The sequence below is a fragment of the Haemaphysalis longicornis genome, unplaced genomic scaffold (genome assembly GCF_048455015.1).
Source record: "Haemaphysalis longicornis isolate Haplotype H1 unplaced genomic scaffold, Haemaphysalis longicornis Haplotype H1 scaffold_6, whole genome shotgun sequence".
Lineage (NCBI taxonomy): Eukaryota > Metazoa > Arthropoda > Arachnida > Ixodida > Ixodidae > Haemaphysalis > Haemaphysalis longicornis.
Genome location: NW_027526407.1, coordinates 199,447,001 through 199,467,763, shown reverse-complemented (window position 1 = coordinate 199,467,763; position 20,763 = coordinate 199,447,001). Strand labels below are relative to the sequence as shown.

Below are 20,763 nucleotides of genomic sequence, written 5' to 3'. Positions count from 1 at the left end.
CTCGTGGTATACCGGCTGATCAAAAGAAAGTGGCCAGGTTTCTTTTTTTAAATTAGCCGCTTAGATTTACGGGAAAACCTCCCCTAGAGTGATGTCATTCACTCTGGGGGACACAAAATTAGGTAGTAAGTATTGATTTCGGAACCTTAATTAACTAAAAATTATTAAGTAAAATTGTAGTGGCTGCAGTAAGCAGTCATGTTTGTGTTGAAAAGTTAAACGCAATCGTGTTTCTAAGTAGTCTCATTTGCAAGAATTCTTCTAGGGCATTCGTACTCCGAGATATCGAACTGCGAAGTTTAATTGCCGTTCACATGATTATGCCTCAAGACAGTGAACAAAGGCGCAAGGCGCCTCCCATTTGTTCTGTGTTTCGATAGCGGATCCAAGTACTGCTCATTGCGATAACGCCAGCCAAGACTGAAAGGGTGCTACTTATCACTTTTGAATATGGCTCCACACCGTTGTCAAACTAAACACCGTACACAGCAGGCACGTCACAGAAAGGAGGGGCTTTGCGCCGGCCCTCACTGTCTTGCATGCGTAATAATGCGAACGGCAATTAAAATTCGCAGTTCAATATCTCGGAGTACGGATGCGCTACAAGAAGTTTGCTAAATGATACTGCTTAAAAACAAGATTGCGTCTAACTGTTCAATACAAACATGCCTGCTCACTGCAGCCCCTATAAAGGCAATTAATCAATTTTAGTTAATTAAGCCACGGAAATAAATAATTACCACTTACGTCTGTGTCCCCCAGGGCTAATAACCTCACTGTAGAGGTGCTCTTCCCGTAAATCTCAGCGCATAATTTTTAAAAAACCTGTCGACTTAACTTTGATCACCCCGTATACCACGATAAAGGTGATATTTGAGTGGTGCTGGATTTCATTGACTATCGCAAGTGAAGTCGCTTGCTTCCCAATACTTCTTTCAGAAAAGGTAAACCTCTTATTTTGCATGCGATTTTCTGTGGGCGCACCTGAGGCATCGAAAAATTTTGCTCACATTAGGTTATTCGTCCGCATACACGAAAACGTTTGACTATATAGCACATTTCTAATTGAGCGTTCCCTTTCCTCATTTTGGTTCACATTGCATATCTCCAGGTACAGCGTGGAGTCGCATTTCCCAGGGGTTTCTTGTATACGGAAAACTTCAGTTCAAAGGAAGTTCTATTTCACGATCAAGAGTTTGCCGGCTACAACCTAATGTCAAGTCTTCAGGCTGTCGTTTCTAGTGTTGTCCGCACATATATCACGTAAATGTTCTCGTTGAAGCACAAATAAAGGCAAATAATATAGATACAATTTAATTTCGATAGTTTATAAAACCCTATACGTGCATTACCAGAAATGGCACCAAAGCAGCCTAGAGTTTTTTTCTGAGTTCTCACAATGATCAAGTGCACTCCCTCGAAGTAAAAGGAAATGTATGTTTGTACAACTACACCTAAAAAATTCTGTTCAGCGTGGCTTCAGGCCAACACGGTTGCATTTCACTGTGGGAAGTGGCGCTTGTGGAAGAGCAGTAACATTGGCTCCGCGTGCTCAGTGCGACATCAACATAACAGGTCAGGAGACACTTGCATCATGTGAACGCTCCTTTATTTCGTTGAATTTTGTTGTCGCTTTGTATTCAACAAATACATCTTTATATCCCCTCTACGTAGCTGTTACTCACGTTTTCCGCGGGGTTTTTTTTTACCTGTATCGGACGGCGACGATGGGTTTTTCCTACCTTGAGTTGCTGACTCGGCAACCGCTCACATTATGGAGCATTCATTGTGAAAATACAGGGTTGGAAGGAAACGCACGAGGCGCAAGAGGCGCAGACAGGTGGAGTGGTGCTTGTTGGCCGTCGAAATTGTATAATTGTTCCAGCCATGGCGCCAAACAATGGACTTCTGAAAGTAACTTCTACACTTCTATTTAAGTCCGCTAAAAGTATTATTGTGGGCCCTCAATTCTGCCTTCGTGCGTTGAAAGCGAAAGCCGGGCGACACTTCAAAATGACTTCTTTGCAGCTACGTAGAATTTGCGTGTATTTCCTCGCTTTCGTTACTTCGCTTTTTTGTGCGAATGACTTAAACAAGAGACTAGCCACGCTTCACGCCATAACGTTCTTAGAACAATCCTCCTCCGTGGTTGCCGGGCACCTTTTCTGCTCACACAGCATAAAATCGTCTGTCCGGCGGCACGCATTATATTTTTCTACCGCGACTGTAACGTGCTGTGCTAGCGCGCGTAAAACACTAGGCATCTGTTTAGAAACGAAGGTTAATTTCCCATACGAACTCAAGTCGGCTTTTAAGCGCGAAGCTGTTCTTGCCAGACAATTTCATGGGATGAAATGTGGTAGTACGGTCACTGCGATGTGTCGAAAGCAAGAGTGTCGAAAAGAAAAATAATTAAAGTTAGTCACAGCTAGGACCGGCTGTAGTTAGCTACTACACGGGTAGACAGGGCACAGGATATCCGCAATGTGCTACAGAGTAAACGATGTGAACATCACGCTAGTTCACAAAACACAAGGCCCGCCGCACTGAAGTCGTTTTAAAATAATGTCCACAGCACAACATCCAGGCACCAGAGTTCACGTTGAGACAGTCAACATTAAAGCCACAACAGTTCGCACACACTTCAGTTCTACCCTGTACTCGTGCCTGTCTACATACACAGTGGCATGCTCAGCCAGGCTGCATAATCTGCGCCCTGGCCTCCCTTCCCTAGACAACACGCTAGTGTTGCACCTTGTGAATAAGGCCCGAGAGCAAGCGCCAAGCACGCTGATTGACTGATTGCAGGGTTTTAACGCGCCGACGCAACCGCAGGCGACGATGCACGCCGTAGTATATAGAAGGCTCCGAATTAATGTTTACCGCCTGGGGATCGTTTACGTGCGCAGAAGTCTCGTGCACAGGGGCGTTTTTGCTTTTCGCCTCCATCAGAAAAGCGGGCGTCGTGGCCGCGAATCGAACCCGCAACCTCGTGCTCAGCAGCGCAACCCCTTAGCCACTGAGCCACCGCGGCGGGTAAGCGCCGAGCACCCATGCAGCAAGTTATAATAATGCTTTAGCGAGACACTTAGATACGCAAATCTTTTTTAAACTACTTAATCTGGTGGCAATGTTTAAACTTGTGGGCATTGGTGAGCAGAAAGATAACATTAAATATATTTGAGGCAAATATATTTGAGGCACATAGTATTACTTGCGTCGTTTTTTTTAAAATAAATATGCGTGGCTGTTCGAGTTGCCCTACAGCAAATAAAAATACGCTGTGAAAAACGAAAGCCCTCCAGGTGCCTCCTCGTGCCAGTGTTTCTCGGTTTAAAGGTAACAAGAGTTTCCCGCCTATGGCGTGGTCAGAGCAACACGACAAAAAAACTTAGCAGTGGCTTAGCACGGCTATGCCAGGATATACGCAACATGAGCAAAGGTTCAGCTGGTAATTGTTATTTTTCCTGGTTGCATAGGATTAACTGATTATCATGCTTACTGCTGCTAAAACCATTTCTATTCTAATCCAATGCAGTCCAGTCCAGTTCAGTTCAGTCACTGCTTCTCGCGCATGCGCAGAACGGCTCTCCAGGAGCCACGCGAAACGGCTTTCAAGCGGCTCCGGCGCAGCGTGAGACTTGGCTACTGCGCAACCGAGGCGCACAGGCGCACAGAATGCGCAGACCGGCGAATGTGCAGACCCAATTCTCTACACACCCGCACTCCAATTGGATTGTATTTCCAATCCTATCCAATAATATTCAATACAATCAAATTTAATTCAATCCAATCTAATTTAATCCAATCCAAATTCAATCCAATCCAATCCGACCCAATCCAATTCAATCTCTCGCGCTTGCGCACCACGGCCCTTCAAGGTCCACGCGAAACTGCTCAACCTCAGCCAGTGCAGCTCATACTACAAAATGAATAAGCGGTAACGGGAGTCGATCTGCTGGCTTTGCGAAGATCTGTCAATCTTAGCATTGCGATTAGGGAATGCAAGGCAGCTTCGCGGTTACCATAAGCGTTCGGACGTTAGGTCAGCAAAGCTGGACTAATGTTTTATTTTCTCTTTACAACGCCGACTGTTTTCTGTATCGGAAAACAGGAGCTACTAAATACAACGCCGGGTTTTCGCGCAGAGGGGGCATATAAGGATTAGAGTTATAACTTCGCTGCCCACGCCGTTTATAACACTAATGAAGCGTTAGCGAGAGCGGAAGCATGTATTTAGCCAGCGAAACAGATTTCGCGATGCGGCTGAAACTCTTAGCAATTCGCAATTGTTATCGGCCTCCTAGTTTTAGTAAAGGCTGCAATCGTGGGCACCCAATTCACACCGTCGAACGATCCGCTGGTGATTAACGTCGTCCAAAAGCAAATATAAAAATGATATTTTAATCATTCTGATGAGGCAAAATACCGTGTTTATTTCCCCTTCAATATTTTTCACGTAATGTAGTGACAGAACTTAAGTGACAGTCACAACTAACTGAAAAGAATGCTTTCATTCCTGGAATAGCCAAGACAACGGTGGCTTTTGGGGGGCCGCATAAAAGTTAACTGGCGCTTGGGGCGACGTTTTTGGGGCGAAGCACCTTAGGCCCTCGCTTTGTCCGTGGCTTGTCCCTTGGGGTCCGTGCACACAGTGTTGCGCATGGGCGAGGAGCATGGCATTGGATTGGATCGGATTGGACTAGATTGTAATTGTATATACTGTACACACGCGTTGTCACTCATTTACATGAGCGAAAGCGCAATGCCACGGGGGATTTACGGTAACAACGATCCCCAGTGCTTCGCCCACTTGTCATATTCACTACGTGGAGATGCGTGAATTCTTTTTTTTTTTCGCTTGGGCTCTACACCACCTGGAGGTGTGTGATATGTTAGCCTATTCGGGAGCGCTTTGGCGGTTCCGCCACTGAGGATTCAGCAGAAGAAACGGAGTGCGTTCGTCACTCTGGAGGCAGCCATCTTGGACTTCCGCGCAGGCGTGCAAGCTGCAGCGACGGTCCGCTCAGGCATTGACTTGAGGCGGGAGTTTTAAATTGTGTAGATCCCCACGGGCAACTAATAATGACAAGCAATAACTCAACACGTGTGATACCGAGTAGTGTCATTAGGGTAATGATCCAGCTGGGCATCGCCTGGTACTACCGCAATTGCACACCTACATGCACGTGTACGAGTTCGAGCGTGCGCATTGTTTGCGAAGTCAGCGCAAGATAAGTAACCCTGCGTGGGGTATAGAAGCTCCCACACCGCGCGTCTAGCGTTATTGTCTACATAAAGTAACTTAGTATTTCTTCATTGCGCTAAACCTTCTGTTATGATTCAGCGACTCGTTCAACAACACGTCGTATTGGCGTAATAGTCTAACACGAGTAGGTAATCCTCGGTGAACAGCCCGAGTGGTAAAATCATAAACGTCACGTTCATAAGGTTCCGTGACACAACGATCACTTCTACGCCAATAAAAATAGTTTAAAAGCCAGCATATGTGCAGTTCGGCTCCCCCATTTTTTTTAAATTTGGAACAATTGAGCCAGGAAAATAAAATACTTTGCTTGGAGCTGTATCAAACTCTGACGTAAACGCTTATTCGTACGTGGCCTACTGCGCACAAGGTCACCAACAGTAAGGCATACAATTCCTTGCATAGCAAAGAGAGCCTATGAGCGCCAAGTCGCAAAACAGAGGCGTCCGCAAGCGTTCGTATTGTGCTGCCAAAAAAGAGGGCGAGAGAGAAAGATGGAGAGGCATTTGGATGCGGAGGCGGCCGAACTGAAAGGGCGCGAACGAACGGACCAAGATAGGGGCAAGATACAAAGAAAAGAGAGCAAGAAAGTTGCTGGCGGGAAGCGCAAGCTCCTCGCGCCGCCGAGAGTGTTAGGAGCGGCCAGATGGTGTTGAGAGCGTCGACGCTGGCCGAGAAATGAGGTCGCTGCTATGGATGTGCGCTCTCCTCGCCGCCTGCGCCAGTGGGGCTGAGTACGAGACGTTCTGTGAGTAGTGCGGCATTCCGACTTAGGTTACCGTAGTGTGGTTGTCATTAGTGTGTATGTGTATGTGTGTGTGTGCGTGACACTGAGTGTGTACAAGTTTTGCTGACTGCTATGGTTAATTGATGGCGTAGGGCGTTCCGACTGTTAGCGGTAGCGAACGCGGCTAACGTATGCACATGCGCAGTACGCGTCTAACGTAATTTGTTGGTTGAAATGTTTAGCATGGCTATCAAATTTCAGAGCAAATTGTGCTACAGTAGGTGTTAGCACTTGGGAATTTTTCGTCACGAATATTAAATTCGTGTGTCGATAAATAACATAAAAAAATACCTCACACATCGAGCTATGTGTATATTGCTTAAAATAATCATTTTCATTTTAAAATAATCAAATTCCCTCTGAAACAGAGCACGCGGTCATTTCGCTCAAAATTCTTGGTTTTATAAGCACGCCTAACACAATCATCAACGGTTCTGACGAATCATGTTTAGGAGATAACAAATATGTCTATCTGTAATGTAATTTGTGATATGTCCCCGCAGAAAATAGCAGCCCTTTTTTTGAACGCTCACGTGTTCAGGCGTTTTCGTCCGCATTCTGAAGCTATTTTTTTAATGAGCCATTAGCGATCCATTTGGGTTCAAGTCTTCTGCGGCGGATGTTGTACTGGTCTAGTTCTTCTGGAATTTCATTAAGTAGAAACTTGAAAGTCAAGTGAAGCTGTCGATGCGCTTGAAACGTGTTTTCTTTTCCAACGGTAAAAAAAATCATGTCGAAGCGTGGTTGCTCTGTACAAAATAAAATTACCAGTGGAGCTTTCATAACACTCGGAGGAATCATAGCACAGCCGAAATTTTCCAATAGAAACCAAATAATTTCATTATCATCATCATTATCATCATCATCATAATGTACGCCCACTGCAAGGCAAAGGCCTCTCCCACAGATCTCCAATTATACTGATACTGCGCTAACTGCGATTAAATTTTCCGCGCGAACTTCTTGATCTCCTCTGCCCATCTAATTCTCTGCCGGCCCCTTCCACTCCTTCCTGCTCTAGCGATGCAGCGTAATACTTTTAATGACCAACGGTTATCTAATCTTGCCTTTGCATTACATGCCCTGTCCACGCACATTTTTGTTTTCCTAATTTCTGCTATGTCTTTCGTACGTGTTTCTCCCCTGACCCACTCCGCTCTCTTTTGGTTCCTTAAAGGGCCCTGAGATGGATTTCAAGGGGGTTCTGTTTGTGTAAGAAATCTACTCTGTAGTTCGATTGGAATTCCAATCGAACATTTAGCAACTAGCCCAGTCCAGCGCCTTGGTACTCTGTAGTTCCTGTAGAGGCATGTCCAAAATAGTAGCATATCCGCTCACGGTAACAGAAGGTCTTACCGCGACGAGATATAATTATTTGTTGGCTCGGCGGCTTGCGGTGACGTAGAAGTCCGGCGTCGTCTGAGGCGAAGCACTCATTTCACATTTGGCCGTCTCAGTTCGCTTTTATGTCCGCGATTTTTGACGGCGGCGGCTCTACCGCCTTTGTTCACAGCATCGTCGTTACCAAGGTTACTTCACCAAGTGGGTCGCACATGGGACAACGACGCTTGGTAAAGACGATGTCTTTTTTAGGCTACCTGAACAGGAAAATTTTGGTTGGTCTGTCTGTCTGTCCGTCACTCCATTGAGCCAGCCAGTCAAAGTGAAACAGATGCTGCGCAATAGTCTTATACAGGCACATGAAAATCTAAACATCTAGGTCCGGTGTTATAGTTCAGACTTATGAACATTGTGGAATAAGAACAAGACACTAGCAAATATTAGACATAAATTCAATACATGAGTGTTGTTTGCAGTGTTTTTTATTAAGAAAACTTACGGATGCTTGATTTTAGCAAATAAAATACTACATCATTTGCAGAAAACCTTCGCCTGTTACATGATGCAATTACAAAAAATCACACGGCAAGTGCAACGGAAGGTTCCACTTGATTCGTTCCGCGTTCCCCTTGGAACGCTTGTGGAGTAGGGCAATGGGGTTCTATGAGTGTTGTAGTAGGGTTGCTCGATTCACGCGCATCTCCGCCATACGGCCGCGCTGGCATCGATGCACCGAACTTGGAGCAGTGGAACGCAGTAAATTTAAATTGACATCAGCAAACCTCAAACGTGCATCTTGGGAGGAACGAGATGGCAGAAGAACAGCGTGACAGGTGAGCGGCAAAGAAAAGGGATCCATTTACTTGCCAGGTGCGCCAGTCGGCTATCGTCTTGCCTCGACATTTGCAACGAAATGAGCAGATACACTGCCAGTTTTTTTGTAGCTACCTTCCCAGTCCTTACGGACTTTCAGCGGTAGGTACGTCGTATACCGTGATTGCAAGAGTTGACTTTGCCTGCGCAAGAGTTTTGTCGCCGCTACATAGTTCCCCGCGCCGATGAAGTGTACACTCGCATCGTGATTAGATTACACCAAACGCACTCCGCTCAGAGCTTCATACAAGCAGAGTCCCTCAAAGGCGTTGAGAAACTCTGATACAAGTAATCTAGTTAACTTTGTTCAGAAAGCGCGCGTGAGTAGATTTCGCAGCCTCATTACTTATTCTCCATTTCCCGTGGCCTAAAATTGAACGCTGCTGGCGCGAGCATTTTGAAAGATGCCTGCGTGGGAACATTTTTCCTCCTCACAGCAAATAAAGAATTTCAAAAGAAACTAAATCTTTTTTACCTCATTTTAAACAACTCTTTACCCGAAGCGGGATTTTTAACATCTTGAATTGGGTAAGGATAACCTCAAAAAGAAAATAAAGACGCCTTTGTTTTGTTTTTAAACAGAACGTTTTCTATTGCACTTTCGTTGCACCAAGACACGCGGAACACTTTTCCTGAATTCATGCCAAGTTCATACCTAATCGGGCACCTGGCTATCTCTAGCTCTTGTCTGCATTTTTGCGTTCGTAGTTGCTTAATTTATCCTTCCTCGCACTTCTCGGTGCCTCAGGGTGTTATCGCTATCCCAAATATTCCAATCTCTTTAGTTCTTTATTTTCGTTTTCTCACCATTGTAAGCCTCAAAATGGCAGAAATTTGGTTGGCTTTTTATTGGTGTTGTTGTCTATCGTACAATTTTTTAATGAAATTGTATGCTAAATATTAGGCGTGAAAAAAAGCCGCTAACTTTTTGAGTACAGCTTTCGGGCTCAGTCTGGGTTTTGTCAACCTCTATTATGGCGAACATACGAATGAACTGTCAACATTCCTGCCTTTGACACAGACGCGTTGACATCGATATCACATCGATGCTGCTGGCCTTAGATTACCTCAAGGCCTCGTAAGGGTGGGTCCACAAGCACATCCACCTCTAGCCTACGCACTAGATTTATAATTGATCGCAATCCGTCAGAGCACAGAACTAATTTACTTGCACGACGGGGACGATGTTCTAAAAACCAAGTCCCAATTCGTTCGTTACCGTGATTGGTGAAGACAGCGAAAAAGTCTATGAACTGGTCACACATCCACCATCTACCTAAGTTACCTCCACCTGTCGTAGATGAGCGCTGTAATCTTTGGTGACCATGACTAATCGTAAGGAAAGAAAAAGATTAATAAACACAAACCCTCACATACAAAATAGGCTCCCGCCAAACATGTGACGGGACGCTTTGTCTTGATTAGAGAGGTGGTAACCGTTCCTCGTCTCAATGTGGTATGTCATGCCATTCTCCTTTACTGTGTCCATTTATACTCTACTGTCTCTGAAGGCGACCTAGGTCTCCGTATGTATTCGTCTTCTATCGCCACTTTAAAGCGGCCATGAGGTCAAAATACAAGTTTCTTTTATTCGAAAGTTCTCGTGTTTTATAGTGCTCCTACCGCTTGGCATCAGCAAATAGTTCCGTATGAATTGAGAAATTAAGCAATTCAGGTTATAATTTTGATTCTCCCGCCAAATCGTGCGTTTTCGAGACGTCAGAAAGAAAGTCATAAGCGCGCGTATTCGCCCCGAGCGCGAACACAGTCAGCCCCTGGCGGCGGCGGGACGAACCGCTCCTAGTGTGGATGGCGCTCTCGCGTCGTCTGCTTTTTCACGTTGCGTGCGGCGCAAGACGCGTGCTGCACACGACAAAACAACCAATATGTGTGCTCGTTTGGCAGTAAGCAATGACATAGTAACCTCTGTGTGCTCTTCGGTGGGAATCAGCTTGAATAAAACGAACACAAAAGGAAGAGGGGGTAACACGACACACTGCTGTGAAGGGTCACACAAAAACAGAAAGGACGTTGACGGGCACAGGGAACTAGAAAAATATTGCAAAATGGCTCTGGTCTGTGCTAGTTGGTACATCTTCGGTGGGAATGAGCTTGAATAAAACGAACACAAAAGGAAGAGGGGGTAACACGACACACTGCTGTGTCGTGTTACCCCCTCTTCCTTTTGTGTTCGTTTTATTCAAGCTGATTCCCACCGAAGATGTACCAACTAGCACAGACCAGAGCCACTCTGTGTGCTCGTTTCCTCTAGAAACGCAATAATCAGCGGCCATTGCGGGTTAATGTGCTGCTTTAATTCCACGAAACATCTTCGCTGTCGTCACCGATTGAGTGTGAAACGTGTTATAAACATTGCTTCCACACATTGCACTTGTCTTATTGTTGAGTGCAGTCGTCTGCCGTTTCGGGAACGTCGAAGAGTGCTTTTTGAAGGTGGCGTGGCGATTATTTAAAAGATAAAAGTTTGGTACGCGAAACGGGTAAGAAGTGACAAGACCTGTGCATACGCGTGCAAATTCCACACCCTTGTAAAATTGCACTGTATAGAAAGAAGAAACAAACAAAAACACTAACACTGCACACGACCCGTGCGCTATCGCCCATACATTACCGGACACGTATTTTACACCCGCAAGCGTCTGTGTGATCGTGTCCTTCCCGTACTTTTTCTAAAATAAATACCATTTTTGGACAGTCATTGGTTATACTCAGGAGGAGGAATAAACATTTATTCAACTGTATCGAGTTGCTATTTTACGTATTATTTAAAATACGTTTCTATGGATGCGCAAGAGTATTTAGGGGGAATGTTTCGGTAAAATTAAGCAGTTGTGAGTTTGCGTCAGTCATGTGGCATTTTGTGTGTCATTTTCATACATATCATTTTCAACTCCGACATGAATCCCCTTGTCCAGAAACGTGTCTCACTCCGCATAACCAAATACCTAATTTGGTCACGTCTTAACCTCTTAAGGTGGACCTAAGTTTAAAGAAAGAGGACAAAACGCGTAATATATAATGCACGTTGTTGCCCCCATGTGTGAGGGGTGTGTGCCATGACCCGTTGTTTTTTTTTTAATTTTTTCCCACAATGCCTGCGTTCAATACAATTTTGAAAAAGGCGTCCCACAATTCCTGGACAATCTCGGACCAAAGGGGGGTTAATCATTTTGGAAAATACGTGAACTGTTTTTTCACCACTACAGAACACGACGCCTAGTGTAGTCTCGATTGTAAATAATACCGATAACCATAGTTTGGCTTTTCGCGCGCGTTACATGCGTTCTCTTCTCGCTGCTCTTGCAACCTTGGCAGGACCCCCCCTCCCCCTTCCCGAAAAAAATGAAATGGGCAGAATTTCATTTTTTAACCAATCCTCAAGAATTAAATGCCAAGACAAAGCCGATATTCAGTTTACAAAACAAAGCAGTTACCGGGAACCCGTTGCGCAGATTCGCAACGAGAAAAAAAAAAGGAAACGTTTTACTACATCAGCAACAGCGCAACTTTATTTGCCATCTTTAGGGTTCAAGCGACCTTATACGCAAGAATGCAAACACATCTCGCTGTTATTTTTTCAGGCACCTGTTATTAAAAGGAACGCAAATGTACAACAGAGCAGCCGTCAGAGAAACTTTGTGCTCACTGTGAGCTCCCAGAAGCTTGGTTTGCACACTGTAAGCCTGCTTGTCACTTTGCGAAAACCTAGCTAAACATGAGATGTTGATTGTACTGCGTGCGTTGACAATTCAATTCGCAAGTTCACTTGCGACGAAAACCGTAAATAAGTGATCCGAAACCGTTATTCATGAAACCTTCCTTCAGAGTCGCTAAAATTTCATATAAAAGACCCGTTAGAGCGGTTACATTTATATCTCTGCGCTGATCAAAATTCAGTAATTTTATGTTGCCTTTTGTACACACAAAAAATATCGTAAGCTCTTAGAAGGAATTTCGGGGCAGTTAAGTTGTGTTACCATTTCAGAGCATCCCACAAATGCAAGAATGCGTCATGCTACCAGTGAAAGCGATTGAGATTGCCGTTGTAAACTGAATTTCAGAGATCGAGGCTTCCTGATTTGTTTCTATTTATGCTTTTATTGAAGGCTCAAAGCCTGGAAAGATCGAGCTTGCTACGAGCCACAGCGTACAAGTTCATGGTCACAATTACGGCCATTCTGGGATTGCCGATGAGTTGTCGCGTTTTTGGCGTAGCTGACTGCCGCTTTCACGCTATACTTTGAACGTTGAGTAACCGAACTACAGCATACCACTCTTGTTTGCACCTGTCGTGCGCACATACGGCGAAAAAAAGGCACGAAGCGCGCCAACAGTGTGCATTCTTACGGGCCGCTCAGCGGAGCATCCACACTAGCAGCGCGACGCTGTCGCCACCTACATGTCGAGCTCGCGGCGAATACAGACGAACTTCCACTGTGTGATTCGGCTGCAGCGGTGCTTGCCGTCGGTCTTCCCAGATGGCGCTACCATACTGATGCACGGACCGTTGTCTGCCGTTGCTCTGTTTTTTGACCGTATTTGCACGTGGCTTGTTTTTGCTACAGCAGAAAGTAATCGTTTCGTGAAACATGGTTTATCCGCGACAAACAGGGGGGTCACGACTCACGTAAGACAAGTTTGCTTAAGCCAATCAGCCAGTGCGTGAAGACAACTCGAAGCGGCGAACTGCTGTGCAGCTAAAACAAGCATAGTGCGCGCAGTACCAACAACAGTACGAAACGGTACTTCCATCTTTACGTGTTGTTTCGTAACTTCCACTGTTTATTCCCAATTTTTCCTGGTATAAAAGGAATGTGCCCTCAATTTAAGCGCAAATAGCTACTTCGGCAAGCTTATAGGCTCTGGCTAATTTGCGTTTGCTTTCGCCGGTCTCTGCCAATCGCAGAGCTGGCTGGTATGACATCATAGATTCTGTTGTGGGAAATGAGCTAGTGGCTCGCATGGCCAATCCCTCTTTTCCTAATTATATAGCTTTTTGAGCGAAGTGTGTGTTAAAAGTGGTATCAGTATGATTTTAACGAGGCAATCTTTCGAATGAACCAAACTTGTGTTTTGTCTTAATGGCCCCTTTAAGGGATAGACAACCGTAACAATTGTCTCAGTCTCATCAGCCTCGCAATATTTGCCCTTTGGAAGTATGGATTTTGTGAGAAGGTGAGGTTCCGCTCACTGGGCGCCGAGTTGAGCACAGATCAGTATATATGACTGATGCTACATTATTAATCACAATTAATTATCTGCCTGTTACAATGACGTTAGGGACCTACCTGAGGCGTTGTCGAGTCTGTCACGTGGTTTTGGAAAAGCGAGTTCGCGTTTGAGTAAAAACGATGAAATGTTGAGCGTGAGTAGCTGCATACTTTCTGGGAAGAATGTGAGTATTTCGTGTAGAGTGCCCGTTTGAGTAATTTATTTAGTAAAAATTAAAATTTTACGTTTAGGTCAACCTGAACCAAAAAAAAATATCGTCTATTTTGTGATGAAAATTCAGCTAATTGTCAATTTCAACCGGCATTTGGCCGCGTAAGAGTGGGTAGAAACTCTTTCTCAGAAACAACATTTCCTTGCTCTCTTCTTTCTGAAAAGAAGACCAAACCAACAATGATGAACGTATCAGTGCCAGCCCATTGAACTTTATCACCAGTACCAATGGGCTCATGATTTGTCAACGCGTACAAAAGCTTTCCTACTTATGTCAAGCAATCCGTTTTCCATAATATTAGCATCAGCAGTTCCATTCTGTGCTTTATCCTCAGATGAAACTCGCAATGTTTTCACCTTATTTTCATTAAAAGAAACTTCACGTTTCTTCTTCTTTGAAAAATAAATCCCAGTAACGGAAGTATTTCAACGTTAAAAATCACTTTGTTGTTGGCTAAACCTAACACCAATTATCCAGGTGCCTATACCTCCGAAAACAGTTGTATCCTTTTGCTGCTATTACGTTTGTCTACTATATTAAGATATTAATCGGTAAAAATAAATTACTGGCCTTGAAATGATCATGTTGTTGTGTATGTTATGTTCTATTGTTTGTTGCCTTGTTTTGTATGTAGTTGTATTTATTTACCTATACCCGTCCTGCAAAACATCTCGGGAGAGACTGCAGTATTTACAAATAAATAAATAAATAGGTCAATAAAAATAAAAATAAATAAATAAATAAATAAATAAATAAATAAATAAATAAATAAATAAATAAATAAATAAATAAATAAATAAATAAATAAATAAATAAATAAATAAATGCGTGATCACTTGATGAAATTTGCAATACAGTTTTGGAAAGAAGCCTTGGAGAGTTGGTTAATCACGGGAACATAAAAGAAGGCTGAGATAATGGAGGAGAAAAGAGCAGAGAACACTGGCTTTGAATACGAACCAAATTTTTTTGCGAGCAATTACGAAATACGCATCCCATGCTAATGGCACCCAGCAGGAAAAAGACAATGCAGAGGAGCTACGTCTGGTACCACCTATCAAATATAAAACAAGGCTTGCTCCGACATTCAAAACAAATTCCTGAATGCCCGCAAAACGCTTTACAGTTGAACGACAACGCCTTTGTTGTACGCTCGTTTCTCGCGCTTGTCTTAGCCGCTGTTTTGTGTCAGCACCCATACAGTTTGTTTGAATACCCTTGTCTGGCTCGCGTTTAGGACCTCTCCTACCGTCGTTTCTACGTGAGCGTAGGAGGTAGCCTTAAGGCTTCAGCTTTAAATTGTGCCAATACACAGCTATGTGGTGATGCTTAGAAAAGCTCCGCCTAAACACAGCGTAACTCTGCTGTCAATGCTTCTAAGTATTGCTTACAACTTCTATGAATAGCTTTTAGAGCACCCTGTTGTGAAAATGGGACATTTATCGCCACTCGGTCGACTCTGTTTCAGCGAGAAACTTGAGTGTTTGCATACCTACGCTCAGCTACCCAAACGTTAATGTGGACAATGTCTGCTTCGCGTTCGCGTCATATCGTTTAACTGATGAGATTAAACACAGCGCGAAAGAATTTTCCGAAACAACGAGTATTCCTTAAAACCTGAAAAGAAAAATATAAATGGAGATTATAAGACTTTCAGTTGTCGTTATAGTTATCTTATTCACAACCGAACTAGAAGAGTTAGAAAACACTTCCGCTCTGAAGCTATCAGAAGCTTTACGCCGGCATTTTAAACAGATTTTTCGCGGACCCGCCGCGGTGGCTCAGTGGCTAAGACGTTGTGCTGCGGAGCACGAGGACACGGGTTCGATTGTCGGGTGCGGCGGCCGCTTTTCTGATGAGGCGAAAGGCAAAAACGCCCGTGTGTACGAGATTTCGGCGCATGTTTAAGATCCCCAGGTGGTCAAAATTAATCCGGAGCCCTCCGCTACAGCGTGCCTCATCCCCTGCGTTGCGTCGGCGCAATAAACCCTTCAATCAATCAATCAATCAATCAATCAATCAATCAATCAATCAATCAATCAATCAATCAATCAATCAATCAATCAATCAATCAATCAATCAATCAATCAATCAATCATCCAACCAACCAATCAATCAATCCACGAATCATCCAATCAAACAATCCACGAATCAACCAATCAAAGGATCAACCAGTAAATCAATTAATCAATCTACCGATCAATCAATCAATCAATCTGATTTTTTGCTTGACGAAGTGGGCGGTTGTATGTGAAAAACTTATAAAGGACCCCATATTATTTTTGGTGCGTTGATTTGCCTCATATTATGTATCCCACGCGTGTGACAGGGACACGTGAACTACATCTACATTGCGCAATGGTCTGTAACCAATTACCAAGCTAAACAATATTCTGCTCCCACAAAACCTGCTGACGCTTACGAAACTTCAGAGTAATAGCGCAAGAACGTTCACCTCTATCTGACGTGGCTTTTCATTTATAGCGCGACAAGTACCACGTCCTATGTTCGCTACGTTGCGCAAGCACGGTGAAAATGGAGCAGAGATAGGCATGAACGTTCCGCTACGGGGAAGGATACTTGAAAAACCCGGGAAAAGCTACGTCACGCGTGAGTGCGTTACACTCAGACGAGAATTTTACGCACCCTGAAACCGCGTCTCAGAAGCGGCGAGTGTGTGCGGGCGGATACGCCGTTTACAACAGTCGTGTCGCAATGCCGCGAAACGGAGGCACAGAGCCAGGAGCGAGCGATATCTACGTATTGATAGTCATCGCACGCCCCAGCGGTCGGGTCAGTTATTTTGGCTCCGGGACGTTACGCTCTCTTCTCTCTTGGCACCCGAGGCTGGAGAGACGCTCAACGGGCCAATAAATTACGGCAAAAATGCGCCGTCGAGTTCCGGGTAGAGGAGCTGCTGCTTCGGTTGCTCCCGGAGTGAAAACAGACGACGCTTTTAAGGAACGCCCGCCCCCCACGTGCACATTCTTCAGACGTGCACCATTTTTCGTGTATTTGCTTTTACAACCGGATTGCTCCGGAATGTGCAAACATTTTCGAGTCAAGCGATTTGCGTTTTTCACAAGTTTTAAAGGCAACTACCTTAGCTAGGACGCTCCGCGGAAATCTGTACGCGATCGTGTTTTTCCAAGTTTTACGTTTGTTACCCAGTATGCTTGCTGTTCCAGTTCCTTGGAAGCGATTCGGAGAAGATAATATACGTGGAAAATGACGGTGACAATATCTACCATATTTATCCGAGAAAGACAAGGGAAGCGTTGATTCCAGGCGGTCCACTTCGTGTTTTTATTTGTTGCACGCCCTAGGTAATTTATATCAAAGGATCTCGCACTAATGCTTCACTGTAGGTCCGAGTAGCCCATGTTTGTAATTCTAAATTTCCTTCGAATGCTATCTTGTTTAACGTGAACTGGGAATTTAGCGAAACGCCGACCAGTATTTGAGTGCTATTCTGAAGTTTTTGTAGGAGAAAAACCACTAAATCGGTGAAAAGGTCCCCTGTTGGCTATAAATCAGACACATTTACGATGCCCAAGTCAGCCCACGAATTTGATAATTAGGTCCAATATAATTTTCTGGAGACTTTAAATGGAGTTCAACGATTTTCCTGAACATCCTGCGTAATTACGAGTGCCCTCAGAGGGAATATACGATAGTATTACATACTGTCGTTACAGCTACCCGCTTCTCCAATGAATTACACTGCCGTTTCAGTATTCCAGTGAAAATCCACTGCATTTGTATGATTCATTTTGTATAAAAAGCAGAAAATAACAAGCTTTCTGGCAAATTAACGTCCCAGACAAGGTCTTACTTTTTCCGAAGGCTTATTTTTATTTCACGTGTCACGTGTAAAACAGTTACAGATGTTCGAGAGTGCTTTTTTTCGCATTGTGTGGGTTACATTTTTTTGTATCTGTGCTAATAAGCCGGCTAGTAAACATCGTAGCCTAGTGAATGATGCAACTGCGAGTTAAGCTTCCCACCGACAATAATTGGACAAACTACGTATGCTGAAAACAGCCCTCCCGCCGACGTTGGCTACCTACCTTCGAGATCCACAGATAACTGTAATGAAACACATCAAGTCGTGTTGGGAAGTTATATTTATCCGCTTTATTTACTTGGATTCGCCTGCTTCCTTTCCTTATTTTGCGAATCATCTCTTCAAATGTGCCTCTTCCACCACTCTTTGTTATTTTTTCTTTTAAAGTAAAAAGTTTAGCTCTTTAGCGACCTCATTTGGCGACCTCACTACTACTGCTACTACCTCTACCATTACTACTACCTCTACTACCACTACTACTACTACTACTACCACCTGTACTGCTACTACTACTACTTTTACTACTACTACTACTACTACTACTTCTACTACCGCTACTACTACTACTACTACTACTACTCCTACCTCTACTACTTCTACCTCTACTACTACTACTACTACTTCTACTACCGCTACTACTACTACTACTACTACTACTACTCCTACCTCTACTACTTCTACCTCTACTACTACTACTACTACCTTTACTACTACCCCTAAGCCGCATCGGGCTTGCCTGGAAGGACCTGGCAGGCGACAAGCGGCTTTGTGAATTCTAATAAAACATACTACGACATAGTATCAACCAAGAAGAAATAGCCATCCGGCATTCACGAAATGCGTGCAGATCTGTAACGCATGCGCCTTAGCGCCTTTTTCAGTTTTTGTTTAGAACCATACGGGAGAAAGTCGGGAGGCAAAGTTTTAGGTATAGCTGGCACAAAATAACAGCGTGTTCTTTTCCTGCCCCTTGCGGAACAGGAAGGAATTGCGTAGCGTAGCTTTCGCTTCTGTCTCAGGGACCGGGAAGGAGTGTAAAAGGTTTTAAACTTTTTCATTCAAAAGTGTTTTAAGATAACAGTTTTGTTTAGGAGCCAGGAAAAATTGGGCAACGTCAACGTTTTTAACACATTGTCATCTTTGATGATACACAAGTCGTATACGCCGCAAAAAACACAAAACGGAATTACCTCATGAACCCAACGTAAAGCTCAGTGGCCATATGCCTTAATACCGTACCTAACGACACCATAACAAAGGGAATGTACAATGACTTTTTGCAGCAAAAACGGAATAAATATTCTTAATTTATACAACAAAGATGATACAGCAGGAATTTTTTACACGCATAACCTAGGTGGGAATTCCAAGAAATGTCTCTATCCAAATACAAACCTAAATACTTGACTGCTAAAACATAATTTACAGGAATACAAGAACAAGAAGACAGGCAGTTGAGTGTACAAACAAAGATTGCATTAAAGCAAGTTTTTTTCAATGGATTACGAAAGAAAATTAACTGTGTAATTTTGTATTCACATCAATGGAATTGGCAGTAAACCAATTTGTAGTTTCCACTGCGGGAACTTGAAGTGACTTGAACTGACTTGAAGAATTATAAGAAGAAAAAGAAACAAGAAGGGTGCCATCGGCGTATTGAAATATTGAAGAGGATGCAGCAGAGGCGAGGTCGTTAACAAACAAGTTGAACTTCAGTGGGCTAAGTAAAGTCCCCTTAGGCAAACCTGTCCTTATAAAAGAAACATTACCTGAAAATTACAAATACAAATAACGAGAGTTCTGTCAAGCAAGAAGTTTTCAAATAAAGAGCTAGAAAGTGGCCCCGAAATCCAAGTCTTAGTAATTTCGTTAGCAGGCAGGTACGGCACACGCGGTCAACGGTTTACTGACATCAAGAAATAGTCCAGATGCAATATTGTTACGATCCAAAGTATAGTTTGATAAATAAAAAAATCCTTGAGCAAAGTTTTAGTAACTCGGCCTCACGTAAACCCATGCTGAAATGGGGAGAAATTATCACAAGTCCAAATAAACCGTCATAACATTTAAAGCAGCACTGGCACAACATTTTTGTGTTACGTTTTTTTCGAGACTATACGTGCCTAAGAGCCCACAAACCATAGCATTGTGCAATAGATTGTCCAGCGCAGCATACATAATTGCTTACAGCTCCGTGTACTCGGGTCAGTTTCGGTTTCGCTCAAGCGGACACCCAGACAGCTGCCATGACGGAAAGGCCTATTTGACGTCACTGTTCTCGTCGCACCCCAGCCGATTCCGCTCTGGCACGCGCGCGCCTGCGCCCTGCCTGCCCGACTGTTCGCAGGCGCACGCGACGTCAGTCCCAAAAACTGTGACGTGAGCACGAGACGGAAAAGAGCGCGCCAACAGTACTGCGGCCACCTCGATAGTTCAAGGGAGCCCTGACGTCGGCCATTTGGGTCGAAGCGCAGATGACACCATGAGCTCGCTCGATAACGCAGATGAGCTTTGTCATGCGCACAAGGATTAAAATTGATTTGAAATATGTTTCTGCTGAACAGTTATGGTTTAAATTTCCGAGCGATTGTCTTTATATAAAAAATAAAGCTTTTTACCCGCCGTGGGGGCTCAGTGGCTATGGCGTTGCGCTGCTGAGCACGAGGTCGCAGGTTCGATTCCTGGCCGCAGCGGCCGCTTTTCGGATGGAGGCGAAAAGCAAAAACGTCCGCGTGTTCGAGATTTCGGCACACGTTAAAGATCCCCAGGTGGTCAAAATTAATTCGGAGCCCTCCACTACGGCGCGCCTCATCGCCTGTGTTGCGTCGGCGCGTTAAACCCTTCAATCAATCAATCAACCAAAATAAAGCTTTTTGCATAGATAGCTTAGCTTTGAAATTTTGTGTCAGTACTCCTTTAAAATGTGTTTCTGCAATATCTGTCCTATACAAGCGAGAACAAAGACAGGTCGGTAGTTTTTAATTTTATTTCGATAACTTGACCAAACAAAGAAAAAAGTATTGCCCTCTTCAAGTGTAAGGGGATGACGCCGCTCGCAATGATATGGTTTAGAGGCGAAAGAAGAACAGCTTTAATGTGGTCAAAATTTCTACGAAGCACTTTTATCGAAATAACATCATGTCCAGGCGACGTGTTGGTCTTCAGCGTATATAAAATTGGCCTGT

The 20,763-nt window shown here is 44.0% G+C and overlaps 1 protein-coding gene across 2 annotated transcripts in view; it reads left to right on the top strand.

Annotated features, from left to right (window-relative positions):
* The first annotated feature begins 5,858 nt into the window (after positions 1–5,858).
* Positions 5,859–20,763, top strand: part of LOC144141300 (papilin-like) — a 52,024-nt gene continuing 37,119 nt past the window's right edge. For both annotated transcript variants that reach the window (XM_077672876.1, XM_077672875.1), the window contains exon 1: positions 5,859–6,014. In XM_077672876.1, coding sequence (XP_077529002.1) covers positions 5,945–6,014 — 70 coding nt within the window. In that variant the 5' untranslated portion in view covers positions 5,859–5,944. The remainder of the gene's footprint in view (positions 6,015–20,763) is intronic.